The 24,616-nt window shown below is 40.7% G+C and overlaps 1 protein-coding gene across 2 annotated transcripts in view; it reads left to right on the top strand.

Annotated features, from left to right (window-relative positions):
• Positions 1–24,251, top strand: part of MACROH2A1 (macroH2A.1 histone) — a 95,098-nt gene extending 70,847 nt beyond the window's left edge. For both annotated transcript variants that reach the window (XM_068277939.1, XM_068277941.1), the window contains exons 8-9: positions 3,388–3,562; positions 21,588–24,251. In XM_068277939.1, coding sequence (XP_068134040.1) covers positions 3,388–3,562; positions 21,588–21,753 — 341 coding nt within the window. In that variant the 3' untranslated portion in view covers positions 21,754–24,251. The remainder of the gene's footprint in view (positions 1–3,387; positions 3,563–21,587) is intronic.
• Positions 24,252–24,616: the final 365 nt, after the last annotated feature.

The following is a 24,616-nucleotide window of genomic DNA, read 5'->3' as shown; positions in this document are numbered from 1 at the left end:
AAATAGTACCCCAAAGTCAGCGAAAAGGTACTTTAAAAATTATTTTCAGTATTTTCTTGCTTGCTGGTGGTTTAAATTACATTTTAAGACAACTTCTGGGAATACACCATACAATTTTCTGTTATTCTGGGCATACATGGCTCGATTTTGCTGCTCGATTCTCCCTCTCGATCGATTCCCCGCTTGATTCCGCAGGTGATTCTCTTCCGCTCATTTTTCTTAGCTTTTTCCATTGTCCTCAAAGCAGAATCGAGTGGCAAAATAATCGGACTACAGAAATGATCTATCGAGCCATCTAAATGGCTCAGAATCGAGCGTGTATTCCCAGAATTATGACTAGTACACACCATACAATTTTCTGTAAGATTTTCTGTTAGATTTACCTGCCAGATAATTTCCAACATGTTGGAAATTATCGATCTTACCATCTATCTGCCTAGAAATTAGGCATTGTTCTTTTCAGCAGGAGATAACCAGAAGACAATGCACCAGAGATAATGACCAGTCTCTACAGAAAATAATCTAACAGAAAATCTAGTTGTGTGGTGTATTCCCAGATATGCAATTCATAGGATAAGTTTTGTGTATCAATCCCAAGGAGAACAGATAAGAGCACACTATTTATTTAGTTTTTTTTTTTTTTTTTTTTTTTTTTTTTTTTATAGAGTTTTTGGAGATACTTCTTTTTTTTTAATCTTGCCTACCAATTAATGTTTTAGCATTTAACGATTGAAAAACTACTAAAACATAGGTAAAAAGTAATATCAAACTTTTGTCTCAATAGAACAGGCTACTTGACATAGAATCAAGCAGAATGCCTATGCAATGATTTCATTTAGAATGTTCTTAGAAATTAACACACATATGGATGGAACACACACTGGAATGAGTTTTTCAGCTGCAGACTTCCATCCCATGATGCCCATCCTGACCTTTAACCTGAAGTCAATTGGCTATTAGGTATGGACTAGCCATGTTCACAATCACACTTTCCCATCGAATCTCACAGCTTTCCGGACTCCAATGGCAAGCTGACTTCAGGTCGGAGGTCATGCTGGACACTACAGGGTGGAAGTTTGCCGCTGGTGTACCCATGCCATTGCAAATGCCAACCCTAATCCAAAATTCCACTTTAATGAAAACCTGATACAGACTCTTCTGGACATCAGCCGTAGTCCAGTTGGTCATCTTCTTTTAGTACAAATATTTTAAACATAAAGCAAAGACAGCACTAAAACACCATCTGTGATACATTTAAGAAAGTCAATCCGGGTGAGGAAAGATATTCAAGTGACACTGAAGCTAAAAAAAAAAAATGCTTATGATATAATAAATTGTATGTGTAGTACGGGTAATTCATAGAACATTAGAACAAAGAAAAGTGTCTCATATTTTTATTTTCAGTCATATAGCTTTTTTTTCATAACAATCAATCTCTAATATTTGCAGTTTACAAACTATACTCTGTATTTTAAACTATGCAACAGAGCAGGAAAGTTCAAGGGGTCATTAGCTCTGCAGTAAAACCTTAAACAAACAAGAAACAGTTAGAGACAGGTTGAGATAAGTGCTTCAGAAAACAGCACTGCTCTCTGAATAAATTAATCGGAGATCTCAGATAAGCTAATTTGCATAGATAACAACTGAAGTTTCTTAACCCTTCCTGCACTGGAAACAATATGAGACTCATATCTGTGCTACTGATGTTCTATTTCTTAGCTTTACTGTACACACAAATCACTTCAGATTCCCTTTTAAAATTGGCAAAACATGATTAAATAGTTTGAAATATAATATTAAAAAAGTCAATTTTTTTCATAATTTTATATACAGTTTTTGTTCTGATATTGCTGCTAACATTCTTTGACACAGATGGGATGAAAATCTACAAGGCGTACCATCCCATTCTGACCATAAGATGCACCTAGGTTTAAAGGACAAAAAAACAGGCAAAAAAATATACTAAACCTGGTGCTTCCATAGTGCAGGGGCTTCTTGCGGAGCTTCTCCCAGTTACAGTAATCTATTAATTCTGGAAACAGCCAGAATTTCAGTAGGGTCCCACACCACATGTAAAGAGACACAGTGAAGATTGTGCTGAGTTGATCCACATTTACATGCAACTTTCACTACGTAGCTGCCCGTCACTGTGAATGTTGAAAGGGTGAGGCCTTGTCTGCCAAGCACTAAAATTTTTGACCCCCACAGCTCAGAAATCCAGTACTGCTAAAGAAATAAACCAACTGACAAGCACAGCTGTGCATAACGAAAGCTGTACAGTGGGTCCTGTACTAGTCATCACTAGTCTACGTACGCACATTTTTTTTTAAACTTCACCCATCTGCTCTACTAAAGTGAATCTACCAAGTCTCAGAATGCAACCTATGCAACAGTACCACACAGCAATGATTTTGTGGTGTTCGAAAGTATCTCTTCTCAAACGCAAATCATCATTGGTATCCCTGCCATATTCGCTGCAGGAGGACTTTATCTCTCTGCACTTGAACCCTCACCGCTTCCAGTGATAAGCTTGCACAGTCTGATCTGTTCATTGGTTAACACATGGCTATTCCTGGGCATTTTGGTTTTGTAGATGAGATATCAACTGCTATCTAATCCTTAGGACTATGTTTTGGCACAATTTTCATTCCTCTGTGTGATGTGACTTTATTGTAGGGTTCACCATCATCTGATTCCATTGCTGAAAGTCGCTGAGAGGTGTCCGACACAGCGCCTCCTACAGCTTCAAGCCACTGGGAGATCCGTGCTTTGTGTATAGGGCCTGATCCAGCCACACAGCAAAGCCTTGGTCCCCCGGCTGCAAGAGTGGAACAAAGCTTACATCACTCAATGCTGGAGGCTGCTGGTAATTGGTACCGATTACCAGCAGCCTCCAGCATTAAGTGATGTAAGCCTTCTCCCACTCTTGTAGCCGGGGGACCAAGGATTTGCTGTGTGGCTAGATTTGGGCTCTATGCAAAAGACACGGATCTCCCAGTGGCATGGAGCAGCAGGAGAAGCTGTCGGGGACCTCTCAGCAGCTTTCAGTAATGGATTCAGTCTGGTGACAGCAGACTGGTGTGGTATCTACTTGTGATGGGACACCTGGCACCAGTCCGAATTGTATTATTCAGACCATAAGACACTGACTTTTTCTCCCCACTCTTGGGGGAGAAAAAGTGTGTCTTATGGTCCAAAAAATATGGTAATTGGCAGATATTCATAGCTTTTTCTTAATGAAAACGTTTTGTGTTTCTGCTCTAAAAGTAATATAAATGCCTTTAATGATCTACCGTATTTAATTTTTGTTGAGTAGAATTTTGAATGTTACTTATTATGTGTGTGCTATGTGTATACTTATTTGTGTGTGCGTCCGTTTCTTTATAGCTGCGGTGAGTTCAGGCCATGGACTGCCTGCAAAGTTTGTAATTCACTGCAACAGCCCAAGCTGGGGATCAGACAAATGTGAGGAGCTACTGGAAAAAACTGTGAAGAACTGCTTGGCTTTAGCAGATGAGAAGAAAATTAAATCGATTGCTTTCCCCTCAATTGGAAGTGGAAGGTGAGTGCTTTGCTATTTCAATAGTCAGTGGGTGGGTGCAGTGCTGGCCACAAAGAGTTAAACTCTCAGCAGTACTGGAAGGAAGCGTGCAAGGGCGGGAAAAGACTGATTGCTGCCTTCTCCAATTAGAGTTTGGAGAAGTGGTTTGCCGCAAGGACAGGGTACCTGCCCTGATAAAAAAACAAAATGTGTGAGAGTGAATAAAAAAGACCTGCTTTATGTGTATGTGGAGGTACCCAGAGTTGGGTGCCAGGTGGTGCCGCTACTAAAAAAAATATTGGTATTTTAAAGAAACTCAAAGACGAACTTCAGTTCAAGTCTGATACTTACCCAAGGTTTCCTCCTGCCCCATAAACATGTCTAAGTCCCACACCGTCCTCCCGCGGTCTGCCGTTCAGCCACGGCGATCTCCATTACCAGCCTCAGTCGATGCCAGTCAGGGTCTACTGCACATGCGCGGACCTCCCGCGCATGCACAGTAGATCCAGACTGACGTCACTGAGGCTGGTAACGGAGCTGCGGGCGGACGGCGTGGGACTTAGACTTGTTTATGGAGCGGGAGGAAGCCCCGGGTAAGTATCAGAGTTGTACTAAAGTTTGTCTCTGAGTCTCTTTAAATTACCCATATTTTCGATGCACCCATTCGCACTTGGACCCTCCTCTCCTAGTGCCTAAAAAGAATCCTGCACCTAATGGCTAACCCCCCCCCCCCCCCCCGACATCAAAGCCCCCACATAATGCCTTACCCTATCCTAAGTGTCTAAACTGAACCTCTGAACTCCGGTGCCCAACTGCTAGTTGTAGCCAATTGGCTACATCCATTGATTCCTAAGTAGGCTACTAGCCACATCGGGTGCCCAACTCACCGCTTGGATGTTTTATTCCCAGTAATTATCACACTTGTCTGTTAGCCACCAGTCAATCCCTGCATTCAAATGACCTGATCCGGACCAGAGAGGATAAAATAATTAAACCATTAATAAGGGGAGTAAGTGATTATAGTACTAAATGACTGAACCTAATAGGTATTAGTTCCTCTGTGTCTCTGTTCAGCCATTCAGCACTGGGACCTGAAAATGTTGGCAGAGACCAATGAAATGCATCAATTTATGTACTAATGAATTCCTTTAGACTCAAGACAAGACACAGAACATGTATATTGTGTTTTTCTCCTGATGCCGGGACTACGTGAGATATGTTAGCATACACCGATATATGTGGACGCAGAGGAGCAATGCATTATCTGATAAGCGGGAGGTGGAGCCACACCGGGGCTCTACCCAGGTTATGGGTGGATGCTAGGCATTTAAACAGCAGCAGAGGCGGCTGGTCAGCTCTCACTGGATCTGGTGCTATAATATTGATGTGACTTTTGAATTGGGGTCTGTGTGTGGTAGGCCATTATGTATGTTAAGAAACATGTTGGTAAGTTTAGTGTAGTTTTTTGTACAGCACATTCACTTCTCTTATTAGTCCTATGTACACACTGTAGATTTTGCCATATATGTAGGTACTAGGTTATGCTTTTTGTGGCCTTACCGATGGACAATTTGGAACAGACTTGGAGTAGATTTCTGGAAGGGGGGGGGGGAACCCCTACGGACCCTCTGACCTCTTCTAGCAGCTTATAAAGGGATAACCCTGTTCCTTATTTATGCTAGTACCAATGAGGTCACACTTCCTAAGAAAATCAAGGTATCAATAAGTACAGTTTCCTTCACCATTGAGGAACCAAGTCTAACGAAGGATTTTTATAAGCCGAAAGCTCACTGTTTATTCATCTCTAAGTTAGCCAATAAATGGTATCATCCTGATTCAAAACTCTTTGCTTCACCATTAAAAGACACTCAGAAACTGGGGAAACCAGTGACAGAGAGAGGTCTGGCAGGCACAAGACCACAACACCATCTGAAGACCAGTTTCTGAGAGTCAACAGCTTGAGTGATAGGTGGCTTACTGGCTTTAAGCACAGCTTAATATTTATTATAGTAAACCAGTCTCAGTTTCAAATATACAGAGAAGACTTTAAAATGCAGGTTTGATAGGTCAAGTCAAAGCAAGGAAGCCATTGCTAAACCATCAAACAATGAACAAGAGGATTTCCTGGGCCATGAAACACAGCCAGTGAATTACTGAAGAAATGAATAAGGTGGTATGGAGTGAGTCATCAAAAATGACCCTTTTAATTCATCACACAGGATTTTTATACAGCATTGAGTACACAAAAAGAGGGTTCCCCTTGTTCCTCTTGTGTGTGTGACATCAACTGTCAAGCATGACTGGACAAAGTGTGATGGTCTGGTGCTGTTTTCCTGGATCCAGTTGTTGATGACTTTTACAGAGTAAGAGGCACCCTGAACCATAATAACTACCCCGACATTCTGCAGTGCAGTATCTTCTGGTATGCACCTAGTGTGCCAGAAATTCATCCTACAGCAAGATAATGACCCAAAACAGAATAGTCTAATTTATGCCAGAAGTACCATAGGAAAATAGATGGTAAGCTTGTAAACATGGACTGACCAGCACAGTCTCTAGACCTAAAACCCCATTAAGCTGGTTTGATATGAACTAAATGGTAGAGGGAAAGAAAAGCGGCACACATGTATGGAAACTTCTGCAACATAGTTGGGAATAACTTTCTGAAGGAAATTTCATTTCCACTGTCGAAAGAATGCTATGCATGTGTTCAGCAGTTATAGCTACCAAATCAAAAGCTTAGAATACATTTTTATTTATACATGGGTTCCATGAGTTCTTTTTTAAATGCAAGTGTTTATTTGTTCTATACATTCATTAACGATTACAACGTATTGAACTGCTTGAATTTCAAAAACAAAAACTGGAAAAATTGGGGTGCTCTAAAACTGGTGTGTGCATTTATCTTTAGTTACACATGTGACGCAGAAATATATATATATATATATATATATATATATATATATATATATATATATATATATATATATATATATATATATATATTAGTAGACAAATAGACTGTTTTACCATATGATGCTGGAAGAGTACAGTGAAATGCATTGTTGGTAAAATCTTCTTGTGGATTATATTTCTGCTTCACGACTATCACTATAAATTAGAGGTACCTTAATAAATGTAGATATATACAGTGTGGGAGATAATGATTTGATCCCCTGCTCAATTTTGTCCACTTACAAAGAAATAAACAGTTTGTAATTGTTATGGTAGTTTCATTGTAATAAAGATAGAATTTCAACAACAAATAATAAAAGTTGTAAACTGCATGTCACTGAGTGAAATAACTATTTGAGCCCCAAGCAGAACAAGACATAGTACTTGCTGAAGAAACCTTTGTTGGCCAGCACAGTGGTGAAATGTTTCTTGTAGTTGGTCACCAGGTTTGCACAGGAGGTGTTTTGGCCCGCACCTCTTTACAGAAACTCTCTCCTGTTTGCTTCAGCTCCTGCCACAGATTTTCTATTGGACAGAGAATTTGGAGACTGGCTTGACCTCTCCGTGACCTGAATGTGCTTCTTCTTTAGTCACTCCTTTGTTCCCTTGGATGTACAATATGTTTTGGGTCATTGTCATGCTGGAAGACCCATCCACAGCCCATCTTGAGTCTTCTCCCTGAGGGAAGAAGGTTTTCATTCACAATGTTAAGGTTAATTGGCCCATCAATGCGGTATCCTGCAGTTGTCTTGTACCCTTAAAAGAAAAACCGCTGCAAAGCAAAATGTTTCCACTTACATGCTTGACCGAGGAAATGGTGTTCTTTGAGTTATAATCAGTATTTTTCATCCTCCAAACACAGCTGTTCAAGTTGATACCAAAGAGCTCTATTTTGATATCATCAAACCACAGTATTAACTCCCAAACCTTCTCTAAATTACTTTTCTCTGGCATACTTGAGACAGGCCTTTGCATGTGCCTTCTTGTGCAGGGGGACTTTCTGGCTGCTGCAAGATTTCAATACATAAGGACGTAGTATGTCACCATTGGTGTTCTTGCTGACTGTGCTCCCAACTTCCTTTTGATTATTAACTTTCTCCTTCGATGTAGTAGTTGGCTGACCGCTCACCATTCTTATGCTCATCCTCTATGAGGCAAAATTTTGCATGGAGCTCCAGACCAAAGGCGAATGTTGCTCTTCCATTTCTGAATTGTTGTACCAACAATTGTCACATTCTAACCAAGCTTCTTGCTAATGGTCTTGAAGCCCATTCCAGCCTTGTACAGGTCTACAGTACAATCTTGTCCCATATGTCCTTCAACAGCTCTTTCTTCTTGCCCATGGTGATGGAAAGGTTGTAAAGGAAGTACCTAATTCTGTGGACAGGTGTGCTTTATGCACATGAGTCTCTTAAATTGATTGTAATTCTTGTGCTACATGGGCACATAATCAACCTGTGGGAGCCAGAACTCTGTTTGGGTTGTAGGGGATCAAATACTTATGTCACTCAATGACATAAAAAAAAATCATAACTTTTATTTAATGTGGATTTTTGGCAAATTTTCTGTCACTTTTTAATAAAATGAAGCTACCATACAAATTTTAATGTTCTCTTTTACTATTGATTGGGCACCCCATGTTAAGATACTATTGGTTGATTTAGGGTTCATAATAGTGTATAAGAACTATGGAAATGTTTTGCTATGCAACATTTGTGAATTGAAGACTGCATTATAGTTATCAGAACACATTCTTTTCCTAACATGTAATGTCAACAGACAGCCACGTCAAATTCATTTATGCACTGATTCTGTGCAGGTCTCTTGTGGCAATATAGCTACGAAATATAGTACACAATACATTTGTTTAGACTTTAACAGAACATTTATGATTTCATAAACGTTTGAAAACAAAGTGGTTAAGGCTTATGGATATCATCTTAGAGGAGTTCAGTGAAATTATGAATTGACAATCCTGTCTGGCCAAAAAGCTGAAACCATTTTGTGATATTTATCTAACACTCACCATTTGGGGTAGACTGCGAGAGACCTCCCGCTGCAAGATAGTATAGTAGCCATCAGCTGTTAACAAAACACTTTGGCTGTTTGATGTTCCCTAAAGCATGACTTTCATTGTTGTTCATCATTCAAAATGCATGTATTTGTATTTTGGGCTTGGAGAATATTGGTGAGGCCCCTGGATGGTAGACCTGACCAGTCAATAATACTTACAGAACTGAACCCAGAGTGGTTACTAGAAGGACTAATGCTACAATTTCACATGCAGCTTATCAGCATCTCGAGGGGGAAGGGAACTTTTCATGTAGGAGAGGCACTCCCTGCTAAACGTCCACTGGGAGCATTCCTGAAAAACCTTCTCCAGCTGCCATTGGGCAGTTCTGCCGCCAGTCCCCCGCCTCTGCTCTGCTCTGTGATGAGAGACACAGAGCAGAGCTTGCAGCATTGTGACCCCAGGGGTCACGGAAACTGAAAGTAATAGATAGCAGACCACAGGAGTGGCAGAGAGTGTCCGGGATTGTGGCTACCTGATCTAACCATCCCCCTTGATCATGTAGCATGTGTTTTTAGCTAAAACCCCCACCTTGGGTTCACTTTAACAGTAGGAAAAATTGAAGAAAAACTGAGAAGGGGTTGTCAGAGGCTGAGATGAAAGACATATGTAATAATAAAAACATGCCCTTGCAACAGTTTTAAAAAAAGCAGTGATTGACAGACCCATCTTTACATATAAAAGTACATGTGTTAACATACCAGACTACAGGTATGGAGGTCTCTCTGCGTCTCCTCTATTGCACATACTTAGAGCCTCTGATGCTTTTGCAAATGTACCCCTCAACTTACCCCAATGCTTTAGAGGGTGTGCAGAGATAGGCTCTCGCGTTCACATTTGGTGGAATTGTCGCAAAGTATCTCTACTTTGGACTAGAGTAGCGGGCCTCATTTCTAGCCTTTTGAATAAACTGATCACCAAAGATATAAAAATGTTACTTCTAGGAATCAAGCCCCATGGCATGAAACATGCCCTTCATAACCTAGCTCCTCACACTCTGGCGTCTGTCAAGGTCTATATAGCTTATCAATGGAAACAGCCCACTCTGACTTATGACAGGATTGAGCCCTATGTATATAGAAAAATAATTTATGAACTCATCACCGCCAGTAGTTGGATGTGGGTGTCAAAAACACCCTCTAGTGAAAAGATACAGGAGATAAAAGTGGGAGCCCAATGGTGTAGTATGTCAAAAACAATGGAACGTAATAAAAGTAAGACACTACTCACAAAGGTGGGTTGCAGAGGGACAACCGACCACAGGAAGCAGGTGGAGACAACAAACCCGACTCCACTCGGGGTGGTCCCTAGGGACCTGGATGCGGTCGCTCTCCTTGGTAAAAGAAAGGGAACAGATATCTGCCGTGGTCGAAGCCACGTGTGGTCTGTACCCACCCCTCAGACGGGTGAAGTAAGGGGGTATGATTGCACAATAAGGGTATAAGAGGCACCCTGGTTTAATAAAAGCATCTAAAAGCAGTTTAAAAACGGGAAATAAATTTGAGGTAGCTTACCTCAGTGACGAAAAAATCTTTGTATTTTACACATATAACATTTTAACATGTTATTGGCCTGAGGAAGCGGGCTCTGACCCGCGAAACGCGTTGCGTGTGCTACTGATAAAAACCTTTGTAAAATACAAAGATTTTTTCATCACTGAGGTAAGCAACCTCAAATTTATTTCCCGTTTTTAAACTGCTTTTAGATGCTTTTATTACACCAGGGCGCCTCTTATACCCTTATTGTGTCATCACCGCCAGAATTGCGGATAACCTTCCTCACTTTGAAAAAGTGTGGCATCCTTGGATAGACTATAGAGCAGGGGTCTCAAACTCAATTTACCTTGGGGGCCGCAGGAGGCAAAGTCAGGATGAGGCTGTGCCGCATAAGGGATTTCACAAAAAAAAGTCCTCGAATGTCATTATTAACAGTTTTAATTATTTCTTCTGAACATGAAGTGTCCGAACTATTTTGCCTATTTTACCTTATAGTTCGCTTCAGTGCTACCATTACAAGTAATCCGCCGAGTCCCCACCGCAAAACGGGGGCTGCAGAGCCCCCAAATCCCCCGGGGGGCAATCCGCCGGCATTTCCTAGGAGGGGCAGAGCTTTCTTGACGTCAATCACGGCGGATCGCCACCTCTGCCCACCCCTCTCACTCTTCCTTCACAGAGAGGGGCGAAGAGAGGCGGCGATCCATGCGACGATTGACGTCAGGAGGGGCACAGCTACAGCTGGAAGCTCTGCCCCTCAGCGCAGTAGTGGATGTTTGCCCGGGGGATTTACGGGCTCTGCAGCCCTCGTTTAGTGGCGGGGATGGGGCGGATTACTTGGGAGCACTGAAGCGAACTATAAGGTAAAATAGGCAAAAATAGTTCACTTCAGTGTCTCTTTTGCTTTTGCCGGCGCGGGCCACAAAATATTGTACTGAGGGCCGCAAGTGGCCCGCGGGCCGCGAGTTTGAGACCCCTGCTATAGAGGAAGCCTACACCTATCCAATGCTCTTAATGATTGAACCCTTAGTGTTTTGACACCTGAGCAACCCATGTTCCTTTCTATTCTCTCACTAATTTTTGGATTCACTTAGTATCAGATCAAACCAGTCTAGTCAAACTCTTCAACCCATTATTTGGGTTATTCCCTATTCTCAAGACCAGTGTGAGATGGTTGTTTCTATTGTTATGCCAGGCCAGGCGTCACGTTTGATGGAAAGCAGGAACCGCTTATCACCAGGCCAATACCATCCCTACAGTGAAGCATGGTGGTGGCAGCATCATGCTGTGCGGATGTTTTTCAGCATCAGGAACTGGGAGACTAGTCAGGATAGAGGGAAATATGACTGCAGCAATGTACAGAGACATCATTAAACTCAGACTGGGGTGATGATTCATCTTTCAGCAGGACACACACCCTAAGCGCACAGCCAAGATATCAAAGGAGTATTAATTTGTGATTGTCCTTGAGTGGCCTAGCATGAGCCCAAGGTGCGTTTGTAGTTTCTTGGGGGGCTCAGCGCACCTGATTGGTGGCCATTTCGGAGGCGGCCTGGTGATGCGCTGATCCACCTTTGCGCAATTTTGAATTTTTTTCTTGGTAGCGCACCCAGGCTATGCATATGCATATGCATATTTTAGGATTAGTTAGTGTTAGGGCCCCTCCCATGGGGGATGACTTCTTCGCAGTGGGAGGGATGAGTACTTAATAAGTTGCATGCAAGCTATTACAGAAACCAACATCCTCCAATGGTAGACAGGTGTATTTTATTTTAATGCTGGGTGTGTATTTTATCCCACTAGTGGGGCTTGCACTCTCAAGCAGGTAGTCATAAGGATGCAATCTGTTTTTAAGTAGCGCTGTTCCTTTCCTCGCCATGTACAAGAGCCAAGACTTGAATCTGACTGAACATCTCTGGAGAGATCTTAAAAAGTCTGTGCACCAACGCTTTCCATTCTCCCTGATGGAGCCTGAAAGGTGCTGCTAAGAAGAACGGGTGAAATTGGCCAAGGATAGGTGTGCCAAGCTTGTGTCATCATATTGAAAAAAAATTGAGGCTGTAATTGCTGCCAAAGGTGCATCAGCAAAGTATTGAGCAAAGGCTGGGAAAATTTTAAATACATTTGCCAAAATCTCAAGTAAACTTTTTCACGTTGTCATTATAGGGTGTTGTGTGTAGAATTCTGAGGGAAAAATGAATTCATTCCATTTTGGAATACGGCTCTAACAACAAAATGTGGAAAAAGTGATGCTCTGTGAATACTTCCCAGATGCATTAGGTGATGCAGATGTAATGGCAGACTGTATAGATGAGACTTTGTGAAGAAGAGGGGACATTTCTCACGTAGGTTCTTTGGGGATGTGATGTAAGGTTTCCAGCAAGATGGGTTACATACACTGTTAACCGTACGGAATAACTGGGAATATTTGTTGTATTATTCACCAAGAGGAGTTTGGCTTTTTGGTGGCTCTGAAAAATGCATTGGAGCTTCTTGGAAAGTCAGGAAACAAAGTTGTTGGGTCCAGATCTTTCGGGATCTTAAAGCGGAATATAACCCTGCATTTCAACTTTGCCCTAATACATTATTTACAGTATATTATATGCAACCAGCATTTTTTTTTTTTACTAGACCAGCATTGGAAGGGTTACACAGTGCTTTAAAGTTCCTGGAGATTTCTGCAGACGCATGCGAAGCTGAAATAGATACATTTTGTTTACATAAATGTATCTAAGTGTTGAATGTGACTCATCTCTCTGACTGAGAAGGAGTTGGAGGACAGCCAAAGAGTGTGTAACATTTCTCAATAGATACATATAACTAAATATAATGTAACAATCTGAACTTCTGCATATCTCTCCAGGGAACTTTAAACCTTTGTGTTTAACACTTCCAATGCTGGTCTAGTAAGAAAAAAATGCTTTTTGCATATAATATGCTGTAAATAATGTTTTAGAGCAAAGTTGAAATGCAGGGTTATATTCCGCTTTAAAGTTTGTTTAAATATATTACATTATGGTATAATGTGTTGTTACTGTGCGTTATACAGTGCATTTTAGTGGCTTTCCAGGTGATCTGCAGAAAAGGGTATATTCTTCCATATATCACACGGTAGCGTGATAAATTCTGCTATGCTGTCAGTCAGACTGTACATCACTGAGATAAGGCATGCTTTTACAGTCCTAATAGCTTGCTTATGTAGAATATATATTGTGTAATGCATTGCCGACTGCTTTCTGGAGGCCATAACAGTTTATATTTCAAGCAAAAGTCTGACATTTTGTGTTTTGGTTCCCTGAAATTATATCATTGTAAAACTGTAGAAAATGTCGACATGAAGACATTATGAAAATGAATTTATATCGAGAAAAAGCTCTAGGTCAAAATGCGTTGGGAAAACAACATACAGCCCCAGAGTGGGCATTGGTGGAACTCGAAACATCTGTTGAGCAGACATGACTTCTGAAAGCAACAGAAACAGCTTAATTCCTCTTTATAACTGGGGAATAGGATTATGCCTTAAGCAGGAGGATCAAATAAATCACATTCTACTTCAAGGAGAGAAATAAGAATTATGCTCGTATAATGGAAACAAAACACAGTTTTTACACAATATTTCTATCACAGCAGTGTTGGTACAAATCCCACATTTGTAGTATAAGAGCCTACTTTTTACATTTTTTTTTCTTTTATCCATTGTAAATACTCTTGCTGTCATTATCTATTATTTCCTTCATAGCGAGATAAATCGGTAACATTTTTCTGTTGCAGAATTTTTATAAACTTCAGATGAGTTTTGTAGATGATGAAAAAGCACAAGTCAAAACTCATAATAATCAATAAAACACTAAAACTTTTTTTCGAGCCATCTTCTTACCATTCCTGAATTAAGGCATAAGACACACAGACCTTGAGGGTGGTACAATTTAGGAATGTGAATAACTTGAAGTGAAGCTGTTATAAACATCTTCACATATGATACTAGCCCTACTAAGAAATTATGTGAAGTGCCTGTTTGTTTTCCAGTACAGGAAAAGTTTAATATTGAGTAGTTACTATGCAAAAGAGCTTCTCTGAGCTAGTTGACAGCTTTGTTGAAGTCAGTCCCGCTTTCTGAATAGCTTAAACATCCACTAAACAGCAAGAGGCAGCTTGAGATAAGATTTTTACTTCGGGAAAGTTAAAAGGATCATTATAGCTTAAAAGGAAAATAAAAAAGTGAAGGTTCTAAACTGCAACTGTGACAGTCTGATGCAAAGTTAGAAATAAAACTATATAATTAAAAATAAAAATGACTCTTTTATTTGTTACTTATGTTTTATTTATAATCCATGTTACATATACAATTCATTATCTCATACGTTTATCGCATCAGGTTCCTTTTAACTATTTTGCATTCCTGAGTTTTTACCCCTTATGATTCCTGTGTTGCTATTGATACAGCAATAACTTTTTTATTATCTGTGCCAACAAAGAGATACATACATTATTATTTTTTTCAGGACAATCTAAGTTTTCTTTAGGTTACATTTTTTTCCAAGTATTGTTTAATTTCACTGGCATTTTTTAGCAGAAAATGCAAAAATGACAATTTTTTTCATGTTTTAGCCTTCCTAATTTTTATTTGACAAGGGCCACAGTTTTAAAACCCCTCACAATTAATTATTTGGCTCATACTGGTTAAAACGATAACCATATATGCCATATTTCATTACTAGTTGGGCATGTAGCGTCCATTAGCGCCAGCCTGTGTGTCTGTATCGATTTGCATGCGATCGCTAGGAAACACAGTTTGGGGACCCCAGTGTTGTATAGATGCATTGCTAGGCAACAACATTCCACTGCATCTATACAGCATTGGGCCCCCGAGCTGACACCATAGTGATCGCATCCAATCGCTATAGCCGGCAGCCATTACAGGTGTCCATGTATCTTAAGGCCAAGTATAGGTGACACAAAAGGGTTAATAAATCTGGTAGTGGTTAACACATCACACACTAACAAAAACTTTATATTTTAATGTGGCACTGTCACTTTAAACCCTTTAAAAAAAATGTTTTACCTGTAACTTTATTTGAATGATTGTTGCTATGAATGGGTACACGAGCCTGTGTATGTGCATGCATGAGCACGTGAACAAGCAGCGGGGCCACGTGCATGATTGTGGCAGGGTTTTCAGTGCTGGACATTAGTCTCGTGAACAGGAATCTTTAAAGTATCACTGGGAGGGAGAAGGCGCCCCAAAAAATAACCATGGAAGTAATAAATATAAAATGGCTTACCTCTAAGAAGAAGGGGCAACGCCAATATAGGAAAGAAATTTTAATCAGACACAAAAAACAATAACTCGTTTTGCAGAGCACAGTCCGCTTCCTCAGATTAAATAAAGAAGTGTCTGAAAAGATGAATATTGTAGACACTCCTTACCACAATACACCAAAATACAATATTAAAATATATATAAAAACACAGCGCTAAAAAATTAGAAAGTGTCACAAATGGTGGTGCGCTATTCAAGCAATAGAAGTCTTTATATTATATATCACAGCGCACATATGACTGTCCACAGGGAGCCTCAGACCCAGACGCTATAGACCGACGTGTTTACTCATTAAACTGCTACAATCCGTGATGCGGGTAGCCTCCTTTAGTGTGTCCCACCAACACACCCTCAAGATGGTGCACTCACCGCTATATATTGACCCTCTGTCAGATTGGGTCTTCAGCGCTTTAGGGCAAATCAAGGCCTCCCTCTGCCTATCACGATCACTGCAGGTCCTCTTCAATGCTCTATTGTGACTTCATACCCAAAGCTCCTCAAAGTAAACCAATAGGCTCCATAGTGCCTATCCATACCCGGATCACAGACTGTAGCAGTTTAATGAGTAAACACGTCGGACTATAGAGTCTGGGTCTGAGGCTCACTGTGGACAGTCATATGTGCGCTGTGATATGTAATATATAAAAAAATACAATATTAAAATGTTAAATCAACATAAAGGTAAAATGAAATGGGTAAATAAACCATAGGTATATTTCATTTTACTTTTATGAAGCATGTATAGAACCGCTCATCGCGATCTAAATGCTACTTTTTCCAGTGATTTTTCCGCGTTAATTGCTAAAAAATCACTCCCGCTAGCGGTAAGCGATTTTAGATGTGAACGGGGCCTGAGAGCACTAGTGATTTAAAAAGCTCCTGCTAATGTGATGCTATGGGGGATGTTTACAAAATCGCATCTCTCCAGTGAAAACAAACACATAGCATTACATTAAACATGAACTTTTAAAATCACAAAGCGCTTAGAAAAGCTCTTGAAGTGTGAACAATTCCTAAAGGATACATGAGCGAAAATGAAAAACAGCTGATCTACATACCTGGGGCTTCCTTCAGCCCCTTGAAGTCTCTGTGTCCCTTGTCGCAGCGCCTGTGGCAACCACTCTTCTGCGTTCCCCTCCGTATCAGGGGCATCGCCCCGGCCAGGTGTGCAGCTTCTGTGCATACACAAGTGCACGCATGCGCTGAAGCTGCTGACCTGGCCGGGTTGATGTCCCTGATATGGAGGGGAACGCAGAAGAGTGGCTGCCACCGGAAATGTGCTGAGGGACACCGTGACTTCAAAGGGCTGGAAGAAGCCCCAGGTAAGTAGATTAGCATTGATTTATTTTATATGTATTCTTTAAGGGCTCGTTCACACGAAGGGCATTTTCGGGCCTTTCTTCAAGTGCAGGCGAGTTTCAAAATTGCCCACAAAACGCTTGCATTGATTCTCTATGTGAAAGTTCATATCAGCCTGTACCATTTTGAGGCGATTTTGCTCTAATGGAAGATATAGGAAGAACGCTAAACGCTCAAAAAATCGCTTTATCCGGCGATTGCGTTCGCATTTTTCTGAATAAATACATTGTATTTATTCACTTCTGGGTGAAAGAGTTCACTTCCTGACTGATGTCAGGAAGTGAAATAACTGAATCGCTCTGCAAAAGCGCTTTGCACAAAATCGTAGCGTTCAGTGGACTAAAAAAAAGTGCACAGAATCGCAAAATCTTTGCATTCGTGATTTCGATTTTAGATGTGAACAAAGCCTTTGGGCTGTTTCACACTGAAAATCACCAATTGGCGTAGCTGAGTGATTACTAGGCTGTTTTTATTATTATTATTTTTTAACAAGCAATGTCACAACAATTTTGATATTTACGCGTCTCTATACTTTTAACACATTTCGATCACTATAAAAATGAGTTGTGTTTTTTGTAGGAAAAACAAATTGTTCTAGTGTAAAAACTGTCATAGGATTACATAGTCAAAGGGCTTTTTGATTTGCCGGCATGGAGAAAATTGCTAAAAAAGTACTTGTAGTGTGATACAGTCCTAACTAGGTTGTGAGCCCCTCTGAGGGACAGTTAGTGACAAGACAATATACTCTGTACAGCGCTGCGTAATATGTCGGCGCTATATAAATACTTAAAGGGACGCTATCGATTAACATGTTTATTTCAATTGAGATAGAAAATGTTTGGGAAGTGCTGCTAAGTACTGGTGTATAAATTTCACTGCTTATCTATTTCATAACTGTTATCTAATTCCTTTCACATTTTTCTGACGGCAATTCTGACGGCAGACTCAGCCATGAGGGGAGGGGGGGAAATTCCCTCACAGAGTGTATCAGTTAACTCTGTGCAGATAGCTCAGTCAGAGACAGGCAGAGCTTTCTCTCACAGAGAGCAGAGGAAATGTATCTTTTGTGCAACATAAACATTTGTAAAATACTGCAGTGTGTGAAACCTGATCCCTGTTTTCAAATAATCTGCTTCAATATTACACTGTTCTTAGTATGTCAGACTGCAGAGATTCTTACAGATTCATACATCTGCAAATGAGACATTCCAAACGTAGCTAAAATCTACACACAATGAATTACAGCTTTTGCCTCTGATATTTAACATGAAAAGTAGGTAAATGTTAACACAGCTACGTAGACATTATTTTTACATTGTCATTTTAGAACACTTTGGAACTGATAGTATTCCTTTAAATAAATAAATAAAAATAACTGTGGCAAATCTCTTTTTTTCATGGGCTTGCCCACTCATTTTATGTAACTGTACTCCTGGTTACACATAATGGTGTAGTGTTTCCCATATACATGGTTGTTCAGTGATCTGTGAACATGCAACAGCAGTGATTCTAAAGGCCCGTACTCACGGGCTGCAAAACTCGCCTGTCGCCAGCACACGTGAGCGTGTGGGCGACAGGCCGGCGACAGCTTCTCGCCAGGTCCCTCCGCGTACACATGCGGAAGAGGGACCAGCGGCAAGGCGGAAGCTGTCGCTGACGTTCCTCCTCCCCCCGCCGGAAGGTCTGTGAACCTCAATGGAGGTTGCTGTCGCTAGTCCGCGTACTCACGCGGACTAGCGACAGTTGCGGCGGGGGGGCAGCGGCGACTGTCGCCATGCGATTGAAAGTTTCAATCGCATGGCGACATAGCGACAGGCGACAGTTCGGGGGCGCGCGGGCGTGCGACGGCCCATACTCACGGGCGACCTGTCGCCGCAACACGCACGCGCCGCGTGTTGAGGCGACAAAAGTCCCTCGTGAGTATGGGCCATAAGAGCTGTTGGAGGAGGAGAAAGTCACACCAAACATTCTTCTGTGTCCCATTCTTTCCAGCTGATTAGGGTATGCAACTGCATGTGGGCTGAGCAGCAGCCACTGAGTCTGAACTGTATCCTAGCTGCTTAGGTCTCTTCCATCCCAAAACCTCCCTGCAGAGCTGCATAACAAGCAGAGCTTATCCCAACCTCCTTGTTCCTGTCTATCCTGTTGGGGAGGATAATCCCACAAGGGAGTTGAGAACTCTCACCCAGGAGCTTGCACTAGCAGCTGCTGGTCCTTCCACTGGTCATTTCTTTTTGCTCTGCCAGTGCCTGCTTTCTGCAAGGACCCAAGTGGCATTTCTTAAAAGTGGCATCAGACAATGGGAATATATCCATAAATAGACATGAGCTCTGCATGTCACATTCCTAATAAAATGAAATAGGGGGTGGTTAACTCACCATTGTTGCTGCCTATAGCCGATGCACTCCACATCGCGTTCCATCACTCCAATACTTCTTCTTTCAAACCTGGAAGGAGAAAGTATTGGAGTGATGTGGAATGGGAGAAACACAGCAGGTATAGGCAGCGGCAAGGGTGAGTTAACTCCCCTGCTGTGGCATGCAAGTTTAAGGGCTTTGTTTTGTTTCTAATCCAAACTGCAGAGCTCATCCCTATCCATAAGTTCAGTGCCTGCTCAGTCAATGAGAACAGAGATGTGTAGCACAGCTTGCCAAAACCAAAGGACTTTTACCACTGAGAACAGAAAGAATCACCCCTGTTCATCCTCCTGCCCTAGGCCACGGCCTATGTGGCCTATCCAGAAATCCAGCTTGTCCAAAAATTTGGGCCATCCAGTAGTTATCTCAGCTTAGGTCAGGCCAGGATTTTCGCTATCTCGTGTATCACAGAGATGTCTACTATGAATGTTGAATGAAGGACTTGTGTTTAAGACAAAAGACAAATAACATTTATCTCGCACTTTTCTCCTGGCGGACTCAAAGCGCCAGAGCTGCAGCCACTAGGACGCGCTCTATAGGCAGTAGCAGTGTTACGGAGACTTGCCTAAGGTCTCCTACTGAATAGGTGCTAGCTTACTGAACAGGCAGAGCCGAGATTTGAACCCTGGTCTCCTGTGTCAGAGGCAGACCGACCCCTTAACCATTACACCATCCAGCCAGAGGCAAATGCTATAAATGTATTTTTAATGCTCATACTGTTATGAGAAAAGGGGTTGAAAATGTCTAGGAACCTTCTGGATTTCTACAAGTATGGTAATTTTATTTTCATGTAAAAATAGTCATGTGTAAAAATGAACAATCTGATTTTGCAATCCATGATGTAGTTTCGAGTCTTGCTTGAGACCATTACATCCCATTATCATTAAAAGCAGATAAGAACAGCACTGACCACTCTGCACCACATTTTCCCTTTAGTAAAACACACCATTCATACTGCTTGCGTTTTTATGTACCACTGTAAAATAAACCTGCGGCCTAATTCACTTGCACATAGTTTGCCTTGTAAGTGTTGGCCCATGCAAACTTGCTGCTTAGGTCACCTGAAATAATATTCCAGAACTGTTTCACATGCATGTTTATTAAATAAGTTTCCCCTGACAAGAACCAACAGCTTATTAGCAATTGTAAGTGTATGGTCAAGGTCGCTCTGATTCCAAAACTGGAATCCAGATGCCTATAGGATAGAAGAAAAACCAGGAACCCAATGGTACAGTATTGTTAGGTTGTTTGGGATGTAACAGAATTGTAAGTGTGAATACTCACAAAATTTGGTTGCAGGTCCTTCAACCACGAAATGAGCTTGCAGGAAAATGACCTCCCCGCTCTGTTTTCCAGATCCTCCAGGATCTGGGTGGTCGCTTTCCTCCTCTCTTCTCTGATTATAGATAACTACAGATAGGGAAGACTATCACCTCCTTAGGAGGTGAGTACTAAGTGAACACAAGGAGTTTTTATTTGTAGGAGGCGCCTGGTCAGTAATCATAGATAAAAGCCTTATCTTATGAGCTATGCTGAGTGTTGGCGCCTCTATCAATAGAGGCGCCCATGCCCCCCATAGCTCTTAAAATAAGACTTTTATCTGTTATTATTGACCTGAGGAAGCTGGCAAATACCTGTGAAATGCATTATCAGCAGCTTAATAATTTTGAATAAAAATTGTTTCCAACGTTTTGATGTAATTCATCTGAAGAGGTAAGATACCTCTTTTGTTTATATTATAGAATACAAATCCATTACGATTTTATACCGGGCACCTTCTACAAATCCCAAAAAAAATTAGCGATTGGGCATGCTAGAAGACCATACCTATTTTTATGTAATGCATCAGACTTTTATCCCTACTATGTTTGTGGTGCAACACGTTGCTTAGAAGATAACTGAGCAGTGTGTCTATATGGAAATGATTGCAAAAACCGTGATTTCGGGTGACCATAGCTGCAAGAGTGTAAGGGCCTTAAGGGCTCTTTCACACTACAGGCAGCGGTAAAAGGCTAAAACGCTGCATTTTGGCTGCTGGCGTTTTTAAGGCATTTTAACGCCAATACATTAGTGTCAAATCTAATGAGAAATGCCGCGGTCAGCCCTAAAAAAAGCTCCTGGGAGCATTGAAACGCAACGCTCCAAAACGCAGCGTTGGATGTGAAAGGTAAAAAGAAAGTCTATGGACTTTCATTTTACCTAGGAAAACGCCAACTTCGGCCGTGGCGTTAAAACGCCAAAAAAGCCGTCTGGTGTGAAAGGGCCCTTAGTCAAACCAGTTCATGTTTTTGGATTTACTTGCTGAGATGTATTTTTTGGTATGCTTACTGTGTACATCTATAAGATACAATGTTATTGTTGCTTTTGATAATGGCTGTGATTATACAAGTTATTTTTATATTAACCGTTACCTTACTTTTGTTACCTTCAGAAATGGCTTTCCAAAGCAGATGGCTGCACAGCTCATCCTGAGAGCTATTTCCAACTACTTTGTGTCTACGATGTCGTCTTCAATCAAAACAGTTTATTTTGTGCTGTTTGACAGTGAAAGCATAGGCATATACGTGCAGGAGATGGCAAAGCTTGATGCTAACTAAGCTTTTCTGTCCAGCAGTCCCCTCTTCCCTCGTTGTTTCCCATCACTAACTCTACAACTTTTTTTTTTTTTTTCGCAAGACTGCACCACGATTTGTGGAAACCTGCTCATTTGGGAAATTGAGGACTTCACTTGATCTTTATAAAATATTTTACATTGGCACTGATAACCGGTATAACTTCTGTTGATGCACTATGTCTGAGGCATTGTTCAAACGTAGTTGATTTAGGAGATTTTTTTATAGTTTTATTTTAATGAAGTATGGAATTATACAGATTGTAGTTGGGAGTATTTTGTCTTTTGTATGTGAATGACACGAAAGGACTATTTTGTAAATGTGTTGTGGTGCTTTTACTGTATATTATGTGGTGTTGTATATTTTTCTCTCAATATGAACGAAAAAAAAAATCTACACTCTTATAACCTGTAACATATGCATATTGTGGTATTGGATTCATTTATTTATACTATTAGGCAGAAATAAAAGTAGGCACACCTAGCGCTCACGTTATAATTTCTATTTTGAAAAGCATGAATATAATTTATAGCTGGAATCTTTTTGTTTTTCTCAGGACAACACTGTCCCCTTCTTCCAGTTTTTATTACAGGACCACAATTGTAAAAAATGAAAAATGTAAAATAAATATATAAATAATGTACATTTCTCCCAAAGTAAAATGCACCATATTTGTTCATGATGCTGTCACAAGTGGTAGTAAAATGCTAAAAAATATGCCAGACTTTGGATTAGTCCATCTCCTCATAGGAGATTCCCAGTATTACCTTTATTGTTTAAAAAAGCACTCCCTGGAAAATATCTATACAGAGATGTCAACCAGCTTTCATACTTTCTTTCACTCTTTTTTGGCAGTTGGACTGAGCAACTGCAGTTTAGTGCTTTTGTAAATAAAGAAATAACTGAGATTCACCCATGAGGAGATGGACTAGTCTGTCAGATTTTCACTGTCTTCTGTAAGTGACAGCAGCATAGGAAAAAGGTGATTTATAGTGCATGTTACACAGGGAGGAAAGTACATTTCTGTGTATGAATTTAACATTTTACAATTTTCCACAACAGTTGTCCTTTAAATTGCCCTGTCTATAGATACTTACAGTATGAACTCCAGGTTTCTCAGAATACAGCAAAGAGCTTGAGCCAAGATATATTTTTTGCTAAATGTTTAGCATTAGACCTCATTGCATAACTTAGAAGCACAAGGCAGATTTGATAATTAAGGAATCTATTTTTGAACACAATAACAAAAGATGCAATGTATACCTACAAAAATGTGTATTTATTAGGGGGCTTTAGAGCTTAAAATAGGATTTTGCCAATAAAGCAACAGATCAGTTCTAAGCATTTAAGTTTACACCATGGTCACCTGACATATACTTATACAATTATTACGGTTTTAATATATTTATGTAGAAAGCTAATCAAATCATGTTTGGTAATAACTCTAACACTGGTTAAATTCAGTGGAGCAGTAACTGAACAGAAATTTGTAGTCTCTTAGCCTTATTAGTGTGTTTACAGTTATATGAATCAAATAAAAACTTTTTTGTGGTTTACATGCACCTTCATATTTAAGCGAATCTCTAATATTTTAACATTAGAAAATGCGTCCTTGTGTAGTGACTGGTAATTAGGCCATTGTTCAATTCAATAAGTTTTATCCTAGGTGATATTTCACACCTTATTAATAAAATGCCTTTTAAACCACCAGCAGACACGAAAATACTCAGAATAATGATTTTGACAGTACCTTTTAACCAACTTTTTGGTACTTTTTTCAGTTCCAGAGAGCTGAAAATGTATTTTAAACAAAAAAAGAAAAATTATCTCCTAGGAGAAAACTCAGGAGACAAGTGAATTGAATAAGAGCCATAATCTCTGTTGTTCTCTGTGTCACTAAACTATCTTGCTGGCCACTGAAACCAACAGGTGAAGTGTTAAACAAATATTCATTTAGTTTTATATTTTATTTAAAAAAACACTCTTAGGCTACTCTTCCACTTGCAATCGTGCAGCATTTTTGATCCTACAAGCTTTTTTTTTTTTCCACTCCCCATGATTGCACCATGAGCTAACGGGAATAAAACGAGATCGCACCGAAAATCGTGCAGGCATACAATCGCATTCTTGAAAAAAATCAGGCAAAAAAATGCATCAGCCTGACGGAAAAGAAGTCCCATGATTTACATGTTAATGGTGGTGCTGTTTCGAGTGGCAAAATGCTAGAGATCTGCTTTTTTGAGCGTATCGCAGAAAGTGGAAAAGCAGCCTCAAGAATTAAACCTAATTAATGCAAAACTTAGAAATCGCTATTCATTCTCTTATATACTGGCTCCACTGACAAATCTTATATGCACTGAATATTGTAGTCAGTGCATATAAGTGGCCTTCTTTTTATGTCATTGTAATTGCTTATTTCTCAGCTTCTCAAATTTGCTTCAAAAAGACTTGTATATGTCACGGCCAGAACCCGAAGTGTGGCCACTTCTAGTTCTGGCCGGCCACTTCGGGTTCTGGCCGGCCAATGTGCGAAGTGGCCACAGCGCAGCAGCCAATGTTAGAAATGTAATGTTTACGCCGTCTCGCTGAAGCCAAATTGATGACAACTTGCTTAATTTAATAAAATATAGCCGGCGGCAATGTAATAGATGAAGCTGCCGGCTTTCACACTGCCTCTCTCCTCTCCACCCCCCCCCCGCCTCCCATACAATAAGTAGCAGCCAGCAGGGACACGCGTGTCCCGAGAGTCGTTCGTCACGGCAGGGGAATCCTGCCGCTCGTGCAGAGCGGGTGCTGGCAGAAGCAATGTCTGCAGCCTCCCCGCTCTGCTGCCCTGCTGCGACGAACG

Source organism: Hyperolius riggenbachi, chromosome 3 (genome assembly GCF_040937935.1).
Source record: "Hyperolius riggenbachi isolate aHypRig1 chromosome 3, aHypRig1.pri, whole genome shotgun sequence".
In the NCBI taxonomy this organism is placed as follows: domain Eukaryota; kingdom Metazoa; phylum Chordata; class Amphibia; order Anura; family Hyperoliidae; genus Hyperolius; species Hyperolius riggenbachi.
Note: the sequence above shows the minus strand (reverse complement) of the source record. Positions and strands in the feature narration are given on the sequence as shown.